Genomic DNA, 23,760 nt, shown 5'->3' on the forward strand with positions numbered 1-23,760 from the left:
ATACTCACTGTACTTGTGTTTGAGACAAATCGGTGATACTGAATTTTATACTCTATTTTCTACTTTTTCATTAAAACATTGGCATTAATGTAGATATTTAAGGCATAAAATTAAATGTGAAAAATTTAATTTCAGCTTGATTTCATATTTCGAAGCAGTCTAGACCATAATGAGGGGGTGTATGTCTGAACTTGTAATTCTTAAAGATTTTTTAATTCTGTAGAAGAAAAATCTCTAAAAAGCTCTCTCTGAAAGCCCAGAATGGCTGGGCCTTACGCTTCTTTGAAATGACAGGACAGTGGAACCATGAGGGTTTTTTTGAAGCGCCAGACAGGGGAAATAGGGCACCTCTTAGTAACATGAATTAGGAGATCTATGTTGAGTACCTCTCGTCTAAACTGTAAAACATGATATCTGGAGAGCAGCTGTACCTGATGATAATGTAATGTACATAAACATTTCATTCTCTCAATTTCAGGCAGTTTTAACATTTCTTTTCCACCAAATTTAATTATTTTTATATTTCTTACAGCCTCTTAAAAAGTAATCTATATTTTGAACTGATACTTGTTTTATATGTGAATTTTTTAGACATGATAAAGCTAAACTTGGCCAAAGTATGTGACTGAATTGTGACCTTTTATTAGTTGACCTATGAAGACTGAAATGGAATATATTCTTTTTTTGTTGTTTTTTCATTTCATTTTTTTTTCCTGCATAGTATAAAACCTCAGTCAGGAAAAACTGCATTTTCATCTGTTTCTGATTTTAGGATTTCTGATTGTGTCCAACAAGAAGATAAATGCAGCAGATAAATCCAGCTTTCAGTATTCCTAAATAAATTCTACCTAAGCTCATTGCTCTAGGCCTTAATGGCCTAAAATAAGCTTGGGTAAAATTGAACTGACTTCAAGAATGTAGCACTTCAAGTATCTTCTTAATCCTTAACCTCTTTTGGGAGCAAGTATACTTTATTATTCATTATATTGCCATCACGACTTTTCTCTTTCATAATATAGGATAAATTGTTTTCATGTTTGGAGTCTCAGAGTATATATCTGCTAATCAAAATTTACAGAATGTGTCAAGGGAAAAATTCACCTTAATAGCATTTCCTGTGTTTTCTTTATGAAAAATTAGTCACATAGGGTCAGTGGTGAGAAAGGATTGCAAGGTTTACAGGATGCCCTAGAGAACAAGCTTACCTGGAACTATAATTCACATGGTTTAAAGATGTAATTTTTAAAAATAAGTGTTTTACTGTCTATTTGAACTTATCTACTTTTTATGTTAAAAAATCTCAAACTGGAGGGCAAAGGAAAGAAGACTGTTTTCAGTAAACTTGTACTTTTGTCCTTATTAATAGAAATTTAATGGGCCTTTGAGATCTTAAATACTTATGTTACCTTTGTTATTAAAAGCTGAACTTAAGCAGTAAAATAATATAAACTATTTAAATGAAGCTGTTAGGGACTTTAGCTATTTTAAGTCAATAGCTTCTTCAAATTAGTTTCCTGAAGATGTCAGAATTTGTTCTCTCAGTATCAAGCAAGTATTCAAGAGCAATAGACCAAGTTTAAAATGTAAATCTACTGTACAGATATTAATACTGTTGTTTTTAGTATCTACCTAAGAGGACTATGATACACAGTTCATAATCTCAGGGTTTTCCACCATATATGCAAAATCTAGACTGCACTTATTTCTCTTTAAGTTTCTCCTTAGCAAAATAAATTTAGTTTGGCATTTGCTGTTTTATTTACCATGGCTTAGCTTTGTTTCAGAATATTTTAGTCCTTTTCAGTAAGGCTAGAAAAAGGGCAGAAAAATATTGATGTATTCCTGACTGCGTGCTGACAAGATTAACCAAAGGTTTATATACAGTTCCTTTAAATGTTACTTTCTTTTTAAGAAAGCTTGTTATCATGGTTCATATATTTGAATATTAAAAGTACAATTGTACATTTAGTTAGCATGATGTGGAGGGATACTTCTGAAGTTTTTTGAGCATTACTAGTCACTGGGTACTTAAACACACAGTGCTAAATACTCCCAGGAAAGTCAAAGGAATTTTGGAATTCAGAGCTAATATTCATTGAGCAAGTCATAGGGCCTTTATTCATAAGGTTGGTGCTGTTGTCCCCTATATTGCACCTAAAGTAAAAGGCTTAGACTAATTAAGTAATGTTAGCATTATTACCCAGCTAATAGACCATAAACTATACTTGACTATTTTAAAGGATTTAATCTTCAACTTCAGGCAGATGTCCAAAAAAAATCAATTTTTAGTATTTAAACATGTAAGTCCTGGGACTCCTCTTTAAGGTAAATGTGATTAGCCACTTGTTTTCTTCTGTGATATATCCTGGCATTTTGAAACTTCACTTTTCCTTTTATAATTTATGGTTCTTGAAGTAAAAATCAAGTAGCCACTACAATTAGTTCTGCCCATTTTCATGCTTTTTTTGAGAGGCATCATAGCATAGTGGTTATAACCAGGAACTCTGAAGCCAAATTGCCTGTTTGAATCTGGTTTTGCCCCTTATTAGCTATGGGAACTAACCTCTGTGCCTTGCTCTCCTCATCTGTACATGGGGATAATAAATGTATCTACCTCAAAGGGTGGCTATGAAGATTAAAAGAGTTAATATACAGTGTGTAAAAAACTTACAGCATTATCACAGAGTAAGCACCATATATTAGTATTATTACACTGTACTGTAAACCTGTGCTTTATAATCTCTGGTGATCACTACAAGTTTGTTCATCAGTGTCTGTTCTAGTGCTCTTATCCCTTAAATTGATTCAGCCAGCGTTTATAATTCCAGACTCACACATAAAAGAATGAAAATGTGGCAATATGTAATATTAAATTGATGGTGTGATTATAAATGCTAGGAATATATTCAGAGGAACATTTACAAGCATCTTCTGTAATACCCACCTTGGGCCATAATGTGTACTATTAAAACTAAGTCTTAATTGTCAGTGAATATATACAAATGTACATAGCTACATATACACTGACCCTGAGTCTTGTTAGCTTAATTAGTCTGGTGGGCCCAATACTTCTTTTTGGTCTAATTACCATGTGGTATGGTGATAACGCATATCATTGTTAGTTTAATTGATCTACAAAGTGTGTTTTAGAGACTCCACTTAAACTTGTTTTAAGGGATATCTCTGCTTTTGCTTCCTTAATCTATGAAATGTCAGCCTACCAAAGTGTTTATAAGTATTTAATAAAACTTTGTTAAATCTTCATATTTAACACAAAAGCATAACTTACTGATGGATTTTATGGGAACTGAATGACTCACAGAATACACACATGCTTTAGCCATTTAATTCTTAATTATTTTCTTTCATGTCCTAATTAGTTTTAACTGTACCACTGTACTCGCACCAAGGTTCTTAAGTGATATAACATCTTTTGAGATAAGTTGCTGATTTTTCCTGTAACCATCAGTTTATTGTAAAAGATCAAGTTTATTCTTTCAATTTAAATGAAGTGTTTTTATGATCCAGGTGTTTTTATGACACTTGAAGGAGATGTATTCAGCTGCTATTGGGTAGAATATAAATGTCAGTTAGATCCAGTTGGCTGATGATGATGTTCAGTTCTTCTATATTCTTGCTGTTTTTCTGTATGGATATACTAGTTCTATTATTGGGAGAGGGAAATTAAAGCCCCTAACTATAATTGTGCATTAGTTTGTCTCTCTCCTTTCAGTTGTTTTTGCTTCATGTATTTTGAAGCTGTTGTTAGGTACATACACATTTAGGATCCTTGTGTCTTCTTGGTGAACTGGACTTTCATCATTAGGAAATTGTTGGATATTAATACATGGGTACTGGAAAAAGTTTCTCAAACAGATTTAAAAGATAATGCAAACCTTTCTGTAAACTTTTTAAGGTAACTTCATATAGCTACTCCTGCTTTCTTTTAATTGGTCTTTTTTACATCCCTTTGTTTTTAACCTACTTCTGCATTTGAACTGACTTTCTTGTAGACAGCACATAGGTAGGTGGGTTATTCTTCCCTTGTCTTTTCATTGATGTGTTTAGACCATTTACATTTAATGTAATTATTGGTATGTTTACATTTAGTTCTACCATCTTATTTATGTTGTTCCCTCTTTTTTATTCTTCTATTTCCCTTTTACTGCCTTCTCTTAGGTTATATGAGCATTTTTAAGTATTCCATGTTAAATTATCTATTATGATATTGACTATTATCTCTTTATACAGGTTTTTTTAGTGATACCTCCAGGATGAAATGTTTTAAATTCTTAAATATCTAAGGATGAGCATTTTCTTTTTTCAACTACTATACTCTCACCTGCTGCCAGCTTCTCATATAAATATTGTAAATGTTCTCGTTTAGGTAGCTCAGCTTCTGGAGTTGAGGGAATTTCAAAATCAGAGGAGCTCTGTGAATCTGCATTTGTGCTAAAATTTAGCAACCTTTTTTCCTCAAGTACATGTTTCCCACCACTTATAATAGTTGGTTCTCCAACACTAGGAACTATAGTTACATCTTGATCTCTGTTTTTTGAATCAGAGTAAGTATCCTTTGGGCAAAGGACATTTTGTTCCATCTGAGAAGCAGGAATATTCTCTTTGATCTTTGGTCTGTATTCATCTTTGTTCAAGGAGCTAATATCCCTACTGTTTCTCTCTTGGGAAGATAACAAAACAGTATCAGGCTGGCTGTCACAGCCTTGACTTCCTTGTTCTGTTATGTGTGTTGACTGAGAAGAATTCTGGGAGGAGATGTGGGTTGAATCTCCATCTGAGTCACTGAAAAGCTTTGGTGACTGAGATACCCCTGCCTCTGTGGAGGAAGGGAAGTTTTCCAAACCCTCATCTGTGATTTCATCATTTCTTTTAAAAAATACTTCCCACTGTGGTACATCTGTATCAGCCTTTTGCTGGTGAAGTGTTATAGGGCCCAGATCTCCTTGCAGTGAAGCTGAAACTTCTAATTCTTCTTCACTTTCACTATTGGATTCTTCACAGTCTACAAAGTTGGTCAAAAGAGAGCTCTGCATACTCTCTGCTTTGCAGAAGCCTTGGCTTTGTCTCAGCTCTTCAGGCTGGTTTTGTGACACTGTAGTCATTGAAAATACCTCAGAGTGAAGAGTTTCCTGGTATGGAACCTTGTGCCTTAAAGGTACTGGCAGAGGGTCATCAAAGAGATCATCATCTTCCTCCTCTGTGGGACAAACAAAACAGGTTTATAAGAAGCCAATTTATGCTTTCAGTGAAAGTCCAATTTGTAGCATTTACCTACATTTTTAATTCTTGGAATTGCAAAGAATACAGAGGTCTTTCTTCTTCAAAGAGAAATTAAAAGGCCCCTTATTCTTGGGATATTCTGAACAATTTAATTACCATCCTTCAAGTTTTTATAATGCCAAACTATCAGTTGAGAATATGGACCGGTGGTTCTTAAACCTGGCTGATCATTAGGATAATACGAAGAGCTTTTTTAAAAACAGTTTTCTACATCTCATTCCAGATCTACTGAATCCCTAAAGAAGGTAGGACCAAATAATTTGATATTTGCTTTACTTTTTAAGTTCTGCATGGATTCTATTCATCAGCCAGGTTTACAAACCAACCAAAAGGGAAACCAACCCAAAGTAAGGTTTGCAAACCCTTGTGCTCTGCAAATAGTACATGCTCCATGCTGACTTAATAAAAAAGAAACAGTTCATTTGTTCTGAAAGTTGTCCTTCTGTGAACATTTTATTGATACCTACATTGTGCATAAGGCTGTGATAAATACTGGGGGAACACATACAGGTTAAATCAACTTTAACCAAAATACTGAATAAGCCACATTGCCAAGAGCTAGGTCAACAAAATTCATTTTACTGATTTTTACACATGCTGTATCTGCATATTGTAAGACCAGTCCAATTAAATTCTTGAAGTGAGGAAACATCAGTTGGACAATGAAATTCTCATAAATAAATATAAAAGTTTTCCATATATTAAAATGTGAAGGCACGGAATTGGGGGGAAACAAATATTTTCCTGCCTTATAATGGCACCTAACCTGGGAAGTAAAATAAATGCCCATGAAACTACTATATATGGCAGCTTCTTGTTACTTTTGAATCTGGCATTAACTTATAATAACCTACTTCTTTAAAAGGAAACTGCTTTCCCAGTGATAAAGGATGAAGCTAAACACTGCATTTTTAAAAACTACTAAAATAATGGACAATAAAGACTCATCCAGCTCCCAATTTATCAATGAGGAGGCAGGCCCAGAGAAGGGGCATGCCAATATATAGGCCAAATTTTTTTTTTTTAAAGATGACTGGTAAGAGGATCTTAACCCTTGACTTAGTGTTGTCAGCACCACACTCTCCCAAGTGAGCTAACTAGCTATCCCTATATAGGGACCTGAACCCTTGGCCTTGGTGTTATCAGCACCACATTCTCCCAAGTGAACCACGGGCTGGCCCTCCAAACTTAATTCTTTTTTGGGGGGGGGGACCAGTAAGGGGAGCGTAACCCTTGGCTTGGTGTCGTCCGCACCACACTCAGCCAGTGAGCGCACCGGCCATCCCCACATAGGATCTGAACCCACAGCCTGGGCGCTCCCAGCGCCGCACTCTCCCGAGTGAGTTGGCCCCAAACTTAATTCTTAAAGTAACTGTTCTATTGTGATTCATAATTAATCTTACCCTTCATTCCTAAAGGATTTAAGGTGACTAAGATGTCTAGCTACTCTCCTGTATTTAGAATCATCCTATTCTCCAGGACATGGCTTTATTTTAAGCCACTGATTATATAATTGTTTTAGTTCTATCAGTAGTATGCCAAAGTTATCTTTTTATGAAATGTTTTTGTATTATCTCCAAGTTGAACAGTTCTATGTTCTGGATTGATGACTCTATCATTATCATTGTACGTTTCAACTGTACCATCCTTCCTCTGTCAAAATGTTTTCACATCATCTCACCTTTATGTATCTGAAAAACAAGTAAAGTTTCTCCACTCTTGGAATTTACTCTGACGTACCACAATTGTTTCTTTGTTATGACCAAAATTTTTAAACTTTATGAAAACGGAAAGGCATAGAACACTGAGAAAATGTCACAATAAATAGTAAAGTGTTTGCAAACTGATAATAAAATATCAGGAGTATGCAAACTGATAATAAAAATACCTAAGCTCAATGCAAACAGGGATGATGTCATAAATCATAGATACTTTCCACCACTGTGCATTGTTGATGTCTGTAAAAATCATACTGGAAAGCAATTTGGCAATATGTATTAAGCACCTTAATTTCTATAATTTAACCAAACAATAATGAGAAATGTGGTATAGACTTACATGTAATGATGTTCATCACATTATCTATAAAACTGAAAAGTTCAGAATAACCTAAATGTGTGACAAAGATTAAATATACCACTGTACAGTCATAATGAAAAGTATGCAGTGATTAAATTGATGTTTTTGAAGAATAACACAAAAATTTTCCAGTGAAATGTTTGAAGTGAAAAAAGTATATATATATATATATATATATATGTATATATGACCTAAGCTGCTTTTCAGTCTGTATGCACCTACACAGTCTTACAGTTGTGATACTACTGAAATACTTTCACCCTTGCCTTACCCCCTCCCCCCACAAGCATCCTTCTTGCTTGCTGGGCCCTACCCTACAGACTCCAGTCCTCTCCACAACCCAACTAGAAGAGACTTACACAAAATAGTTTTAGGACATCGCTCTAGCACTACAGTTACTATTCTCATTGATGGGTGCCTATGCCGATGTTGCTTTTTAAACAGTTTCATCATCACCTTTGAGTTTTGTAAATATTTATATAAATGAATAGAAAAAAAACAAAAATACGTTAAAATAACTGAAATAATTTGGGTTTGTGTGGTTTTATACACCTTTTATTTTTTAAGTTATCTACAGTGAGTACACTATTATAAGAGGAACAAAAACTAATTTTATAAAAGTGATCTATGAGGGTATTTATTAACAGTAGTAAACTAATTATGTAAAGATAAAACATCCTAGAGCACCAAGAGCTTTTTAAAAGAGGAAGAATTACTTCTGAACTTGCCCCTCAGATTCTTAAAGCAACTGATTTAATACTGCATGTATATTGACACTGACTTGAAATCTTCAGAACATTTTAAGAACTAAAGGATCTTAAAGACTGGTCAACAAACTTGTAGAGATCACCACAGAGATTTTAAAGCACACTCACAGGACAGAATGGTAGTTAAAAAGGCAATGAGATATATGGACTAAAATATGATGACACCAGTTTCTTGCAAAATACATATAAAAACATCTATTAGAGGGATTAATACTGAAGTGCTGCTTAAAGATCTATACCTGTACAAATATAAGAAAAGCTATTAAAATTATTACTATATAGATGGTCCCCAACTTACAATAGTTCAACTTAAGATTTTTCAACTTTATGATTGGTTTAGTGGGGTATTAAATGCATTTAATACCACCATAAGTTGAGAAGCATCTGTAATACATAAATTAGTAAGGAATAAAAAGCCTAAAAAATCTAGAAGGAACAAAATAACATCAAAACCAACAGAAAAAAAGTTGTTTTGAAGTAAGAATAAACAAAATGGAAATGAGGATGAATTCGAAAAAACTTAAACCAGTGGCCTGATCCAAAAATATTCATCATCAGAAACGAAGTGTGAATTGGGTAGAGACACATAAAAGGTACAAAAGAAGAGAAAGTGGGGGAGGGGGAAGGAAAGGAGGTAAAAGGAAAAGACTTCTGCTTCCGGGTAAGATGTAACAGGGACTAAATTTAACTCCCACCCAAAACAACTAAAAATCAGGGAAACTGTAAAAAACAGTGGCTCTCAGGAAATTGGACATCAGGCAATGAAGGACAGTGACACATGAGAAATGGGAAACAAATGAGGTGATCCCTATGACTGTTCAGCTCACTGCTTGGTGACAGATTCCAGTCAGGGATGGGACATCCAGGTAGAGCCTGTCAACAGCCCTGAGTTGAGGAGAGAAATGGGAGTTTGAGGAAGTCACGGTGGCTGGAGTTTACAGAGCAGAGAGCAGAGTGCTGCATGGAGAGGACCCCCTCAAGTGTTCAGTGCACCAAGCAGTGCATACTTGTCAGGAAACTACCTGAAGCCAGGGAAAGAATCACTGAAAAGAATGAGATGAAACAGTGCCCAGAACTCACCCAGTGCCAGGAACACTTCCTGTTCCCAACAGCCAGAGAGGAGGACCTCATAATCCACAAGCATTTGTAAGAGTACTAAGAAGGGGCTTGCCTCCTAGTGGGGAAAGTTAACCTTAGGCTAAATGTTGCTCTGGTCCTGCCTAATGAAGATAAAAAGCAAAACAAAAGGATCAAACTGTAAACATGTTAAGTACATACCAAGACTAAAATCAAAAATATCTTCAGAAATTCAAAATCATGCAGGACCTAACAAGGTAAGATTCAGGACATGGCATCCCCCTAAAAAATTACTAGACATTTAAAGAAGCAGGAAAATACAACCTATAACAAGTAAAAAAAAATCAGAACTAACCTAGAAATGACAAAATACGGGAGTCAATTTTCATGATCTTGGATCAAGCAATGGTTTCTTAGATATGACACCAAAAGCAGAAGCAATAAAAGAAAAGATAGGCAAATTGGACTTAAAAGCTTTACACTTCAAAAGTCACCAACAAAAATGAAAAGCTGTAGACTGAGAAAATATTTGCTAATCATGTCTGATAAAAGCACTTATACCAGACTTATATAAACAACACTTACAACTCAATAAGATCAATAATTCAATTAAAATATGAGCAAAAGATTTGAATAGATATTTCACCAAAGAAGTTATATAAATGGCCAATAAGCACATAAAGCTCAACATCATTAGTCATTAGAGAAATGCAAATCAAAACCACTGTACACCCACTAGAAAGGCTATAATCAAAAGACAGAAAATAAAAAGTGTTAGCTAGTATGTGAAGGAATTGGAATATATATTGCTGGTGGGAATGTAAAATGATGTACTCAGTTTGGAAAACAATTTGGCAGTTTCTTAAAATGTTAAATTAGCCATATTTTAAGGACTGAATGTTTGTGTTCCCTCAAAATTTATACATTGAAGCCCTAGCCCCCAGAGTAGCTGTTATCTGGAGATGGGGGCTCTGTAAGGAAGTAAGGTTAAATGGAGTCATAAGGGTGGGGCCCTGATCTGACTATTGTTCTTATAAGAACAGACAACAGTTACCTCCAGCTCTCTTGTGCATGCTTTCGCCCCCACCCCCCATCCCCCACCCCCCATGTACACACACCAAGGAAAGGCCATGTGAGCACGTGAGAGAGAAAAGAGAAATTTTAAGCCACTGAGTCTGTGGTGTTTTATTATGGCACCCTGAGCAGACTAAGACCCCATATGACCCAGAAATTCTACTCCTAGATATCAACCCAAGAGCAATAACATGTCCACATAAAGATTTGTACACAAATTTTCATAGCATTAAAAAAAAAATAAAATGTAGAAGCAACCCAAATTCAATCAATTGGTGAATAGATCAATAAAATGTGGTATACCCACAAAATAGAATATTGATTGGCAATAAAAAGGACTGAAGTTACCAATATGTTCCACAGCATGAATGAACCTTGAAAACATTAAGCTGAGTGAAAGAAGCCAGGCACAAAAAACCATGTATTATATGATTCTATTTATACAAAATGTTCAGAAAAGGCAGATATTTAGAGACAGACCATAGGTTAATGGTTGCCTGGTGGTAATGGGGAGTGACTTGAAATGGACACAAAGTTCCTTTTGGGGGTAATGGAAATGTTCTGAGAGTGGTGATGGTTGCACAACTCTGTTATATTAACAACAGAGTTGCACAAGGCCACAATTATAATTGGAGACTTCAACAACCCTCTCTCAATAATTGATAGAACAAGTAAATCCGCAAGGATATAGAAAACTTGAACAACATTATAAACTAATAACCTGACTGACATTTGTAGAACACTTCACCCAAAAGAAGCACTGCACATATTTCTTTCAAGTACACATGAAACATTTACCAAGATGAATCATATTCTGAACCACAAATCTGAGTAAAAGTCATATAAAATATGATATCTGACCATAATAAAATTAAGTTAGATAACAACAGAATGATCTCTGGAAAATCCCTCAAAATTCAGAAACTAATAAATTTGTTTTAGGGGGTTTTTTTTGTTTTGTTTTGTTTTGTTTTTGGTGGCTGGCTGGTAGGGCGATCCAAACCCCTGACCTTTGGTGTTATAACACTTTGCTCTAACTAACGGAGCTAACCAGCCCGCCCACAAATTTCTAAATAACCCATGTATAAAAGAAAAAAACATCAAAAGAAAACTTAGAAAATATTTTGAACGGAATGAAAATGAAAACAAGACATTTTACAGATGCTGCTAAAGAGGGAAATTTATAGCACTAAATGCCCTTATTAGAAAAAAAAGGTCTCAAGTCCATGATCTCAGCTTCCACATTAAGAAATTTAAAAATGAGATTTTGAGTTTAAAAACTTAAAAATTAAATCAGAAGTAAGCAGATGAAAAGAAATAAAGATTGGAAAGGAAATCGATGAAAAAGAAAACAAAACCAAAAAGAGAGAGAAAGAGAAAATTAATGAAACTAAAAGCTCATTCTTTGTGAAGATCAGTAAAATTGGTAAACTTCTAGTCAGACTGATTGAGAGAAAAGACACAAATTACTAACACCAGGAGTGAAAGAGTTGATATTACTAGATTCTACAGATATTGAAAGAACAATAAGTGAATATTACGAACAAGTTTATGGCAAAAAATTCAGCAACTTGAATGAGATGGACAAATTCTTGGAAAGATTCAAATTACCAAAGCTTACTCAAGAAAAACCGAATAAACTGAATAGCCCTATATACCTATTAAAGAAACCAAATTTGTAGCTTAAAACCTCCCACAAAGAAAACTATTAGCTGAGATGGCTTCACTGGTGAATTCTACCAATCATTTAAGAAAGATGTAATGCTAATCCTTCACAAACATTTTGCAGAGAATAGAAGATAAAGGAACACTTCACAGCAATGACACCAGCAGTATCCTGATACCAAAACCACACAAAGATATTACAAGAAAAAAAAAAAAAAAAAGAGACAAAACAATGTTGGATCAATATCCCTCCTAAACAGATGAAAAAATTCTTAAATTTAGCAAATCAAGTCCAATAATATCTAAAAAGGATAATACATCACAAACAAATGGGATTTATTCCAGAAATGCAAGGTTGGTTAAATACTCAAAAATCAGTGTAATATTAACAGACTAAAAAGAAAAACTAAATGATCATCTCAATAAATGCAAAAAAAAGTATTTAACAAAATCCAGTATCCATTACTGATAAAAACTCTTAGCATATGAGAAATAGAAGTGAACTTTTTCCACTTGATGAAAAGCACCAATGAAAAGCCTGTAGCTAACATCATACTTAATGGTGAAAGAGTGAATGCTTTCCCAAGAAGATTGGGAACCAGACAATGATGTCCTCTCTTGCCTCTTCTATTCCACATTGTAGTGGGAGTCTAGGCATGTCAATAAAAAAAAAAAAAGACATAAAAGCATTCTAATTGGAAAGGAAGAAGTGAAATTGTCTATATTCATAAAAAATGTGATAATCTATGTAGAAAATACAATGGAATCTACAAAAGAAGCTACTAGAACTAGTAAGTGAGGTTAGCAAGGCTGCAGGATACAAGATCAAAATTTAAAAATTAATTATATTTCTATATAATAGGAACAAACAATTAGGAATTAAAACTTTAAAAAATACCACATGCAGAAGTATCTCAACAAATGAAATACTTAGGTAATGATCTAGCAAAGGATGTGCAAGACCTACTAAGAGAAATTAAAGGGGACTTAAATGGAAAGATAAACCGTGTTCATGGATCTGAAAATTGAATATTGTTAAGATGTTAATTCTTCCCAACTTGGTCAGTAGATTTAATAAAGTCCCCATCAAAAGTCCCAGGAGAGGACATTTTTATACAAATTGTCAAGATAATTCTAAAATTCATATGGAGATGCAAAGAACACAGGATAACCAAAACAACTTTGAGAAAGAACAAAGTTGGAGAACCTACATCACCTGACTTCAAGACTTACAAAGATACAATAATCAAAATAGTGTCAAGATAGAAATCATGGAACATAACAGAAAGACCCCCACATATATGGTCAACTGATTTTCAACAAAGGTGCAAAGGCAATTCAGTGGAGAAAAGACAGTCATTTCAACAAATAATTCAAGAATGTTTGGATGTCTATATGAAAAAAAAAGTTACCTTGGATTTGTACTTGCACCATATGCAAAAATATAACTCAAGAATGAATCACAGATATAAATGTAAAACCTAAAACTAACAATTTCTAGCAGAAAATACAGAAGAAAATCTTTGTGACCCTGGGTCAAGCAAAGGTGTTTTTAGTTATACTACTTGCCCCCCCCCAAAAAAGTAACAGTTGAGAAATTTGACTTGATCAAAATTTAAAATTTCTGTTCTTCAGAAGACTATCTTAAAAAGACTACAAACAACAGCCAGAGATGGGGAGAAAATCTTTGCAAAGCATGTATCCGATTAAAAAAAAACAAACAAACAAAACTTGTATCCAGAAACTCTGAAAACTCAACAAGAAAGCAAATAAACAAAAAATGGGTAAGAAAGGTTTGAATAGACACTTCACCAATGAAGATACATGGATGGCAAATAAGTCATTGAAAGATGCTCGACATTGCTAGTCATTAGATAAATGCAAAGTAAAACCACAACAAAATATCACTACACACTGATTAGGGTACTAAAAATTAAAAAGTTTAACCATACCAATTATCGGCAACAGTGAAGAGCAACCGGAACTCTGATACGTTTCTGGTGGGTATGTAAAATGGTCCGGCCACTTTGGAAAACAATTTGGCAGTTTCATAAAGATACAACTACCATATGGCCCACTTGTAGGTATAAAAACCTATGTCCATACAAAAGTTTGCACATGAATGTTCATAACAGCTTTCTTTGTAATAACTGAACACTGGAAGTAACCCTAATGTAAGGTAAATGGATCAGCAAATTGTACTATGAGTGTATGCCAAAAAGTTCATGGAAAAATGTAATTAAAATATAATATGGGCCGAGCCCGTGGCGCACTTGGGAGAGTGTGGCACTGGAAGCGCAAGCGACGCTCCCACCGCGGGTTTGGATCCTATATAGGAATGGCCAGTGCACTCACTGGCTGAGTACCGGTCATGAAAAAGACAAAAAAAAAAAAAATATATATATATATATATATATATATATAAAAAATATGAATCTATGAACTTTTTATTTTTAATATATGTATTTTTTACTTTTTCAAAATAACACTTATGCATTTCAGAAATTACATGTACATTGTAGTATTAGATGTAGGAATAAATTGTATGTGTATTAATGTACAGTGTCAAAAATTTAGAAAATATGAAGGAACAAAAAGAAGAAGAAAATAAATTCTATTATTCAAGGAATACCACCAGCAATATTTTGGCATATATTCTGCCATTTTTTTTTTTTTCTTTAAAAAGATCAACAAGGAGTTTCAAGATGGCGGCGGCTGCGGCAGCTGGCGCGGAGTAGCTGAGGTGTAAAAGGCGGCCACTGGGCCTCAGGCAGCCGGGAAACTTATGGACCTTCCTCTCACCATCTCTTCAGGGAGGACTACAGCTGCTGGCCGGTCGTGGGGGCTCAACACCACTTTGCCCCCGGCAGGAGAGGCTGCCTCATTTACAGGCAACAGCTTTGAAGTGTGGAGCAGGAAAAGAACTGATTCTTAGCTGCAAAAGCGAGTCTTGAAACAGGGAACACGGCGCCAGGGCTGCTGTGGATGCAGACAGGATCCCGGAGGCCGGGGCCGCGCTGAAGGTGGCCAGCTGCCCTATTCAGGATTCGAGGTTTCAGACCGGCATTAAAGAAGACTCCTGGGAGCGCCCGAGCCGCGCCGCGACTGAATAGCCCGAGGAGGCAGTGCGGAGAACACGGAAGGCGACAAACCAGAGACAGAGAGCGAACACCCGACCTGGCACAGCACTGTGAGTGATCCCTGGCACAGCTCTGTTCGGGGGGTGGATGCCCACGCGGCTCCCGCCTGCACCACCAGGCCACTCACCGCCCCGGTGCTGCCTCCATTTTCCCAGGTGCGGGCAGCTCCGCCCTGCTCGGCCATCACTGAGCCCATTTGCTTGGCCTGGCGCGGGGCTTTCCGAAGGCTGCGGGCCGGCCTCCTCTCCCACTCCCTCCGCGGTTCTCTGGCGGGGCTGGGGGCGTGGGGCGTCCCGACCAGTGTTGGGAGGGCAAGGAAGTACGGGCGGGCCGACTGTCACTCCACCACACCCTGGACTCCGGCCCCGGTAAACTTCCTGTTACTGGAAGGCAGATACCATCTCTGCGACCACCAGTTTGGAAAAAAGCCTAACGAATTTCTGGTTGGGAATAGTGTGGTAGGAGAGTTCCCAGGTCTGCTTGAACCTGCCGGAGAGCAGGCTGCAGGCGGGCACTAGACTCGGTTTATACCGGGGGGATACAAAGGTGAACAAGACCCGAGAAAGATCTACACAGTGCTACAAAGGCACCCAGAGAGACCGGTCGTCTGTGCCTAGCAGAAACCTGGTAGACTTCCTGGGCGAGGCGGTGCTGAGCAGGGTCTTGAAGGCCCAGCTGATAGACGAGGGGTGCAGAAGACACACCCCAGCCCAGCACAGTGTGCACAGAGGGGGGAGACGTGCGGCCAGGGAGGCAGAGACTCGACAGAAACCACACGCCCGGTGGGGTCGCCACTGCACGATCTAACAGCCTGGGCCAGAGCACACGGAACGGGGAGAAGTCCTGTACAGGAAGTGAAAGCTCAACAGAGATCACACACCCTGTGGTACGTGATCCACCAGCCCAGCAGAGTCCAAGCTGACCAGAAAGGTGGATCCCCGGAGAAGCCCAAGACCCGAGGCAACCACACACACAAGACACTAGAGGCCAACTGAGCAGTCACAGCAGGAGCCATACCAAATTGGCAACCACAGCAACATCCTAGTTAGTCATTAGTCTCAAACCGGTGGACTGTGAAACCCCCTGCCACAATGAATAAACACCAAAAAACAGACACCAGAAATACAAAAAATCAAGAAAGTACACCACCAAAAGTTAATAAATCTCATACTCTAGATCCTATAGAACAAGAAGCCCTTGAAATAACTGACAAGGAATTTCGAGTGATAATTCTAAGGAAACTGAATGAGATACAAGAAAACTCAGCTAGACATCATGATGAAATGAGGAAAAGTATACAGGATCTGAAAGAGGAAATATACAAGGAAATCAATGTCCTGAAAAAAAATGTAGCAGAACTTGCTGAACTGAAGAAGTTATTCAGCGAAATAAAAAACACAACGGAGAGTTTAACCAGCAGGCTTGTCGAAGTTGAAGAGAGAACCTCTGAACTTGAAGATGGGCTGTTTGAAATAACACAAGCAGACAAAAAGAAAGAAAAAAGAATCAAGGACATGGAAGAAAATCTGAGAGAGATATCAGACAACCTCAAGCGCTCAAATATCCGAGTCATGGGTATTCCAGAAGGGGAGGAAAATGGAGATTCCATTGAAAACATATTCAACAAAATAGTGGCAGAAAACTTCCCAGGTATAGGAAAAATCACAGATCTTCAGATCCAGGAAGCTCAACGATCTCCAAACGTATTCAACGCAAAAAGGCCTTCTCCAAGACATGTCATAGTCAAATTGGCAAAACTCAGAGACAAAGAGAGAATCTTAAAAGCTGCAAGAGAGAAGCGTCAAATCACCTATAAGGGAGCCCCAATCAGGTTAACATCAGACTTTTCATCACAAACCCTAAAAGCTAGAAAGGAATGGGATGATATTTTCAAAATACTAAAAGACAGAGATTGCCAGCCAAGAATACTCTAACCTGCAAGGCTATCCTTCCGAAATGAGGGGCAAATAGTATATTTCTCAGACAAACAAAAACTGCGGGAGTTCACTACCACACGACCACCCTTACAAGAAATCCTCAAGGGAGTACTGGGTTTGGTTCCTGAAAAATAACTACCACTGCCATAAAAACCCAAGCAAAATCTAAACCCGCTAGTACAATAAAAATGGCATTCATGAAGAGAAAACAAGCTAACAAGAACACTATCTACAACCTAAGGAACCAACAAACAAAGAAACCAAACAGGAAATCAGAAAGCAAGGAACAAAAGACACCTAAGACAACCAAACAACCAATAAAATGCTAGGAATAAATCAACACCTTTCAATAACAACTCTTAATGTTAAAGGCTTAAATTCCCCAATTAAAAGACACAGACTGGCTGACTGGATCAAAAAGCAGGACCCAACTATATGCTGCCTACAAGAGACCCACCTCACCCATAAAGATTCACACAGACTAAGAGTGAAAGGATGGAAAAAGATTTACCATGCAAACAGAAAAGAAAAACGAGCTGGAGTAGCTATTCTTATATCTGACAAAATAGACTTTAAACTAAAAACCATAAAAAGAGACAATGAGGGACACTACTTAATGATAAAAGGACTGATCCATCAAGAAGACATAACAATCATAAATATGTACGCACCCAATGTTGGAGCAGCCAGATTTATAAAACAAACTCTATTAGACCTAAAGAAGGAAATAGACACTAATACCATAATAGCAGGGGACCTGAACACTCCACTGTCAATATTAGACAGATCATCTAGGCAAAGAATCAGTAGAGAAACAAAAGATCTAAACAAGACTCTAGACCAATTGGAATTGGCAGATATCTACAGTACATTCCACCCAACAACCTCAGAATATTCATTCTTCTCATCAGCACATGGATCATTCTCCAGGATAGATCACATATTAGGTCACAAATCAAGTCTCAATAAATTCAAAAAAATTGCAATTATCCCATGTATCTTCTCAGACCACAATGGATTAAAACTAGAAATTAATAACAAACGAAACTCTGGAAAATATACAAACACATGGAAATTAAACAGCATTCTACTTAATGACATATGGGTCCAAGAAGAAATCAAGCAGGAAATCAAAAAGTTTATTGAAACTAATGAAAACAATGATACATCATACCAAAACCTGTGGGATACTGCAAAAGCAGTATTGAGGGGAAAATTTATTGCATTAAATGCTCACTTCAGAAGAATAGAAAGATGGCAAGTGAACAACCTAACACTTCACCTTAAGGAACTAGAAAAACAAGAACAATCCAAACCTAAAGTTAGCAGACGGAAAGAAATCATTAAGATCAGAGCAGAACTGAATGAAATTGAAAACCAAAAAACAATTCAAAAGATCAACGAATCAAAAAGTTGGTTTTTTGAAAAGATAAGTAAAATAGACAAACCATTAGCATGGCTAACAAAAAAAAGAAGAAAGAAGACTCAAATAACAAAAATTAGAAATGAAAAAGGCGATATTACAACTGATTCATCTGAAATACAAGGAATCATTCAAGACTACTATAAACAACTATACGCCAACAAATTTGAAAATCTGGAGGAAATGGATAAATTTCTGGACACACACAAGCTCCCAAAACTGAACCGTGAAGACGTAGAAAATTTGAACAGACCAATAACAATAAAGGAGATTGAAGCTGTTATCAGAAGGCTCCCAACAAAGAAAAGCCCAGGACCAGATGGATTCACAGCAGAATTTTACCAAACATTCAAAGAGGAATTGACACCGATTCTTTACAAACTATTCCAAAAGATTGAAACGGACGCAAATCTCCCAAACTCATTCTATGAAGCAAACATCATCCTGATACCAAAACCAGGTAAAGATATAACCAAAAAAGAAAACTACAGGCCGATATCCTTGATGAATATAGATGCAAAAATCCTCACTAAAATACTAGCAAACAGAATACAGCAACACATACAAAAAATTATTCATCACGATCAAGTGGGATTCATCCCAGGGATGCAAGGTTGGTTCAACATACGCAAATCAATAAATGTGATACACCATATTAATAAACTCAAACACAAGGACCATATGATCATCTCTATAGATGCTGAAAAAGCATTTGATAAAGTTCAGCACTCATTCATGACAAAGACCCTCTATAAGTTAGGTATAGAGGGAAAGTATCTCAACATAATTAAAGCCATATATGCCAAACCCACTGCCAATATCATCCTGAATGGGGAAAAGCTGAAAACTTTTCCTTTAAGAACAGGAACTAGACAAGGATGCCCACTCTCACCACTCCTATTCAACATAGTGTTGGAAGTACTAGCCAGAGCAATCAGAGAAGAGAAGGAAATAAAGGGCATCCAGATTGGAAAAGATGAAGTCAAACTGTCCCTGTTTGCAGATGACATGATCCTATATATTGAACAGCCTAAAACCTCTACAAAAAAACTCTTGGAATTGATAAATGATTTCAGCACAGTAGCAGGATACAAAGTCAACACACAAAAATCAGTAGCATTTCTTTTCTCCAATAGTGAACATGCAGAACGAGAAATCAAGAAAGCCTGCCCATTTACAATAGCCACCAAAAAAATAAAATACTTAGGAATTGAGTTAACCAAGGATGTGAAAAATCTCTATAAGGAGAACTACAAACCACTGCTGAGAGAAATTAGAGAGGATAAAAGAAGATGGAAAGATATTCCATGCTCTTGGATTGGAAGAATCAACATAGTGAAAATGTCCATACTACCCAAAGTGATATACAAATTCAATGCAATCCCCATCAAAATTCCAAAGACATTTTTCTCAGAAATGGAAAAAACTATTCAGACATTTATATGGAACAATAAAAGACCACGAATAGCCGAAGCAATGCTCAGCAAAAAAAATAAAGCTGGAGGCATAACACTACCTGACTTTAAGCTATACTACAAAGCTATAATAACCAAAACAGTATGGTACTGGCATAAAAACAGACACACTGATCGATGGAATAGAATAGAGAATCCAGAAATCAACCCACACACTTACTGCCATCTGATCTTTGACAAAGGCACCAAGCCTATTCACTGGGGAAGGGACTGCCTCTTCAGCAAGTGGTGCTGGGATAACTGGATATCGATATGCAGGAGAATGAAACTAGATCCATACCTCTCACCGTATACTAAAATCAACTCAAAATGGATTAAGGATTTAAATATACACCCTGAGACAATAAAACTTCTTAAAGAAAACATAGGAGAAACACTTCAGGAAATAGGACTGGACACAGACTTCATGAATACGACCCCAAAAGCACGGGCAACCAAAGGAAAAATAAACAAATGGGATTATATCAAACTAAAAAGCTCTGCACAGCAAAAGAAACAATTAAAAGAGTTAAAAGACAACCAACAGAGTGGGAGAAAATATTTGCAAAATATACATCTGACAAAGGATTAATATCCAGAATATATAAGGAACTCAAACAACTTTACAAGAAGAAAACAAGCAACCCAATTAAAAAATGGGCAAAAGAGCTAAGTAGGCATTTCTCTAAGGAAGATATCCAAATGGCCAACAGACATATGAAAAAATGCTCAACATCACTCAGCATCCGGGAAATGCAAATCAAAACCACATTGAGATACCATCTAACCCCAGTTAGGATGGCTAAAATCCAAAAGACTCTGAACGATAAATGCTGGCGAGGCTGCGGAGAAAAAGGAACTCTCATACATTGTTGGTGGGACTGCAAAATGGTGCAGCCTCTATGGAAAATGGTATGGAGGTTCCTTAAACAATTGCAAATAGATCTACCATACGACCCAGCCATCCCACTGTTGGGAATATACCCAGAGGAATGGAAATCATCAAGTCGAAGGTATACCTGTTCCCCAATGTTCATCGCAGCACTCTTTACAATAGCCAAGAGTTGGAACCAGCCCAAATGCCCATCATCAGATGAGTGGATACGGAAAATGTGGTACATCTACACAATGGAATACTACTCAGCTATAAAAACGAATGAAATACTGCCATTTGCAACAACATGGATGGACCTTGAGAGAATTATATTAAGTGAAACAAGTCAGGCACAGAAAGAGAAATACCACATGTTCTCACTTATTGGAGGGAGCTAAAAATTAATATATAAATTCCCACACACACACACACACACACACACACACACACAAACCGGGGGGGGAGGGAAGAAGATATAACAACCACAATTATTTGAAGTTGATACGACAAGCAAACAGAAAGGACATTGTTGGGGGGCAGGGGGGGAGGGAGAAGGGAGGGAGGTTTTGGTGATGGGGAGCAATAATCAGCTACAATGTATATCTACAAAATAAAATTTTTTAAAAAATAAATAAATAAAATAATAAATAAATAAAATAAAAATAAAAATAAAAATAAAGAAAAAGATCAACAAAATTTGCAAACCTTTATCCCGCCTGACCAAGAAAAAAAGAAAGAAGACTGAAATTACTAAAATCAAAAATAAAGCAGGGGCATTATTACATTGTCATTATGGGGTTTTTTGGCTGGTAAGATTTAGATTCTCTTTCTCATTTGCATTTTTGTGCTACCAGTGGGTTCTGTTCTGGTGTATTGGTGGTAGTGATTATTGTTTTTTAGATTCCAGATGCAGGACTCCCTTCAGGATTTCTTGTAGTACTGCTGATGTAGTGGTGAGCTCTGCAGTTTTTGTCCATCTGGAAAATACACTATTTTTCCCTCATTTCTGGAGGATAGCTTTGCTGGGTAATATTCTTGACTGGAATACTATTTTTTTTTCTTTTGGTATTTTGAGTTTATCATCCCATTTTAGTATTTTTTTTTTCTTTTTTTTGTATTTTGAATATATCATCCCATTTTCTTCTGACCTGTAGAGTTTCTACTGAGAAGTCTGTTAGTCTGATTAGGGCTCCCTTATAGATAAGTGACTTAGTGCTTTTCTCTTGCTTCTTGATATTCTCTCTTTGTCTTTGAGCTATGCCAGTTTGACTATAATGTGTCTCAGAGGATCTTTTTGGGTTGAATCTGTTTGGGGATCTTTGAACCTCCTGGATCTGAAGATACATGTCTCCCAACACCTGTGAACTTTTCCATTATTATTTCATTGAATAGTTTTTCCATGCCTTTTCCTTTCCCCTCCCCTTCTGGAAAACCCATGATTCAAATTTTTGTGCACCTAAGGTTGTCTGCTAGCTCTCTTAGATTCTCTTCATTTTTTAAATTTTTTTTTCTTTTTTTTTTTTTTTTTGTCTGTCTGGTTAATTTTGAAAAGACTACCTTCAAGATCAGAAATTCTTTCTTCTGCCTGTTCTAGCCTGTTGCTTATGCTATTGGTTGTTTTTTATTTCTTTGACTGAATCTTTCAGTTCCATGAGTTGTGCTACATTCTTTTTTAAGGTGTTAATCTCTTTGTATATTTCCTCCTTCATATCCTGGATTTTTTTTCTAGTTGTCTAACTGAGTCTGAGTCTTCTCATGAGTTTCCTTAAGATTGTTGCTTGGAATTCCTTTTCAGTCATTTCAAGGATGTGGTATTTGAGAATTACTATATTACTAATAATTACCACTTACTATAGGGTCTGGTATTTGAGAATTACTGTATTCTTTTGGTGGTGTAGTACTTTCTTGGTTTTTCATATTTCTAGTATCTCTATGTTGATGTCTGGTCATCTGGTAGAGCAGTTGCTTCTTCTGTTACTCTGGAGCAGGCTTTGAGGAGAGAGACTTCCTTTTCTTTTTCCAGTCTCCACTGTTGACTCTCCTTGTGTCAATGCAGTCAATTGCCTGGCAGGCTGCCTGCATGGTGGCTGTGGCTATTGCCATGGGCATCAAGCCACTTTTGCAGCAGCCATGGCTGTGGTGGGCTACCTGCACAGAAGTGGTGTTTTTGGCATGTTCTCTTGCCTGCTTCCTGGGGGGTGGGGGGGGGCGGAAGGCTGCCCTCAGCTCCTGCCTAGGACCCTGGGTGTGCTCTCTTGCCTGCTTCTGGGTGGAGGGAGCTGCCCTTGGCTCCATGAACTTTTTGAAGTATCCTTATATATTCATGCAGTGGACTACTACTCATCAATAAAAAAGAATGAACTATTCATGCATGCCGCATGAGTCAATCTCAAAATAAATATGCTGAGTGAGTGAAATAAGCCAGCCATACTATATGATTCTATTTATGTTAAATTTGAAAATCCACACTAATCTATAGTGACAGAAAGCAGACCAGTTGTTGCCTTGGCATGGGTGAGGAAGGGAGGAAATTACAAAATGGCATAAGGAAATGCAGGATGATGGATATTTTTAGTATCTTAATTATAGTCATGGTTTCTCAAGTGTAAGCACATGTAAAAATTTATCAAATCATACACCTTAAGCATGTGTAATTTATAGTATATCCATTACACCTCAGTAAAGTTGTTTTTAAAAAACATAAAACTAAGTTTGTATATTATAAGCATTAGAAGGAGCATTACGTGATAGGCAACATTTGAAATTAAGGGAACTGTTTTTCTAGAACCTTTTAATTATTGAAACAAAAAAAATGTGCGTTTTTTCAGACACCAGTAATAGGCTTACTGTATCAATCCTGGAACTGGCATCTAAATGTTTTTAAATTAGATTGTAAGTGAGCAGAAATGCAGAAGCAGAGATGGGAGAGACAGACCTGGGTTAGAATACCAGCCCCTTCACTTACTTCC

At 36.7% G+C, this 23,760-nt stretch overlaps 1 protein-coding gene across 1 annotated transcript in view; it reads right to left on the reverse strand.

The window, feature by feature from the left end:
• Positions 1–4,047: 4,047 nt before the first annotated feature.
• DCLRE1C (DNA cross-link repair 1C) overlaps positions 4,048–23,760 on the reverse strand; it is a 46,269-nt gene continuing 26,556 nt past the window's right edge. The window contains exon 14 of the mRNA XM_063099122.1: positions 4,048–5,218. Within this exon, the coding sequence (XP_062955192.1) occupies positions 4,293–5,218 (926 nt within the window). The 3' untranslated portion in view covers positions 4,048–4,292. The remainder of the gene's footprint in view (positions 5,219–23,760) is intronic.

The sequence above is a fragment of the Cynocephalus volans genome, chromosome 6 (assembly GCF_027409185.1).
Source record: "Cynocephalus volans isolate mCynVol1 chromosome 6, mCynVol1.pri, whole genome shotgun sequence".
Classification (NCBI taxonomy): domain Eukaryota; kingdom Metazoa; phylum Chordata; class Mammalia; order Dermoptera; family Cynocephalidae; genus Cynocephalus; species Cynocephalus volans.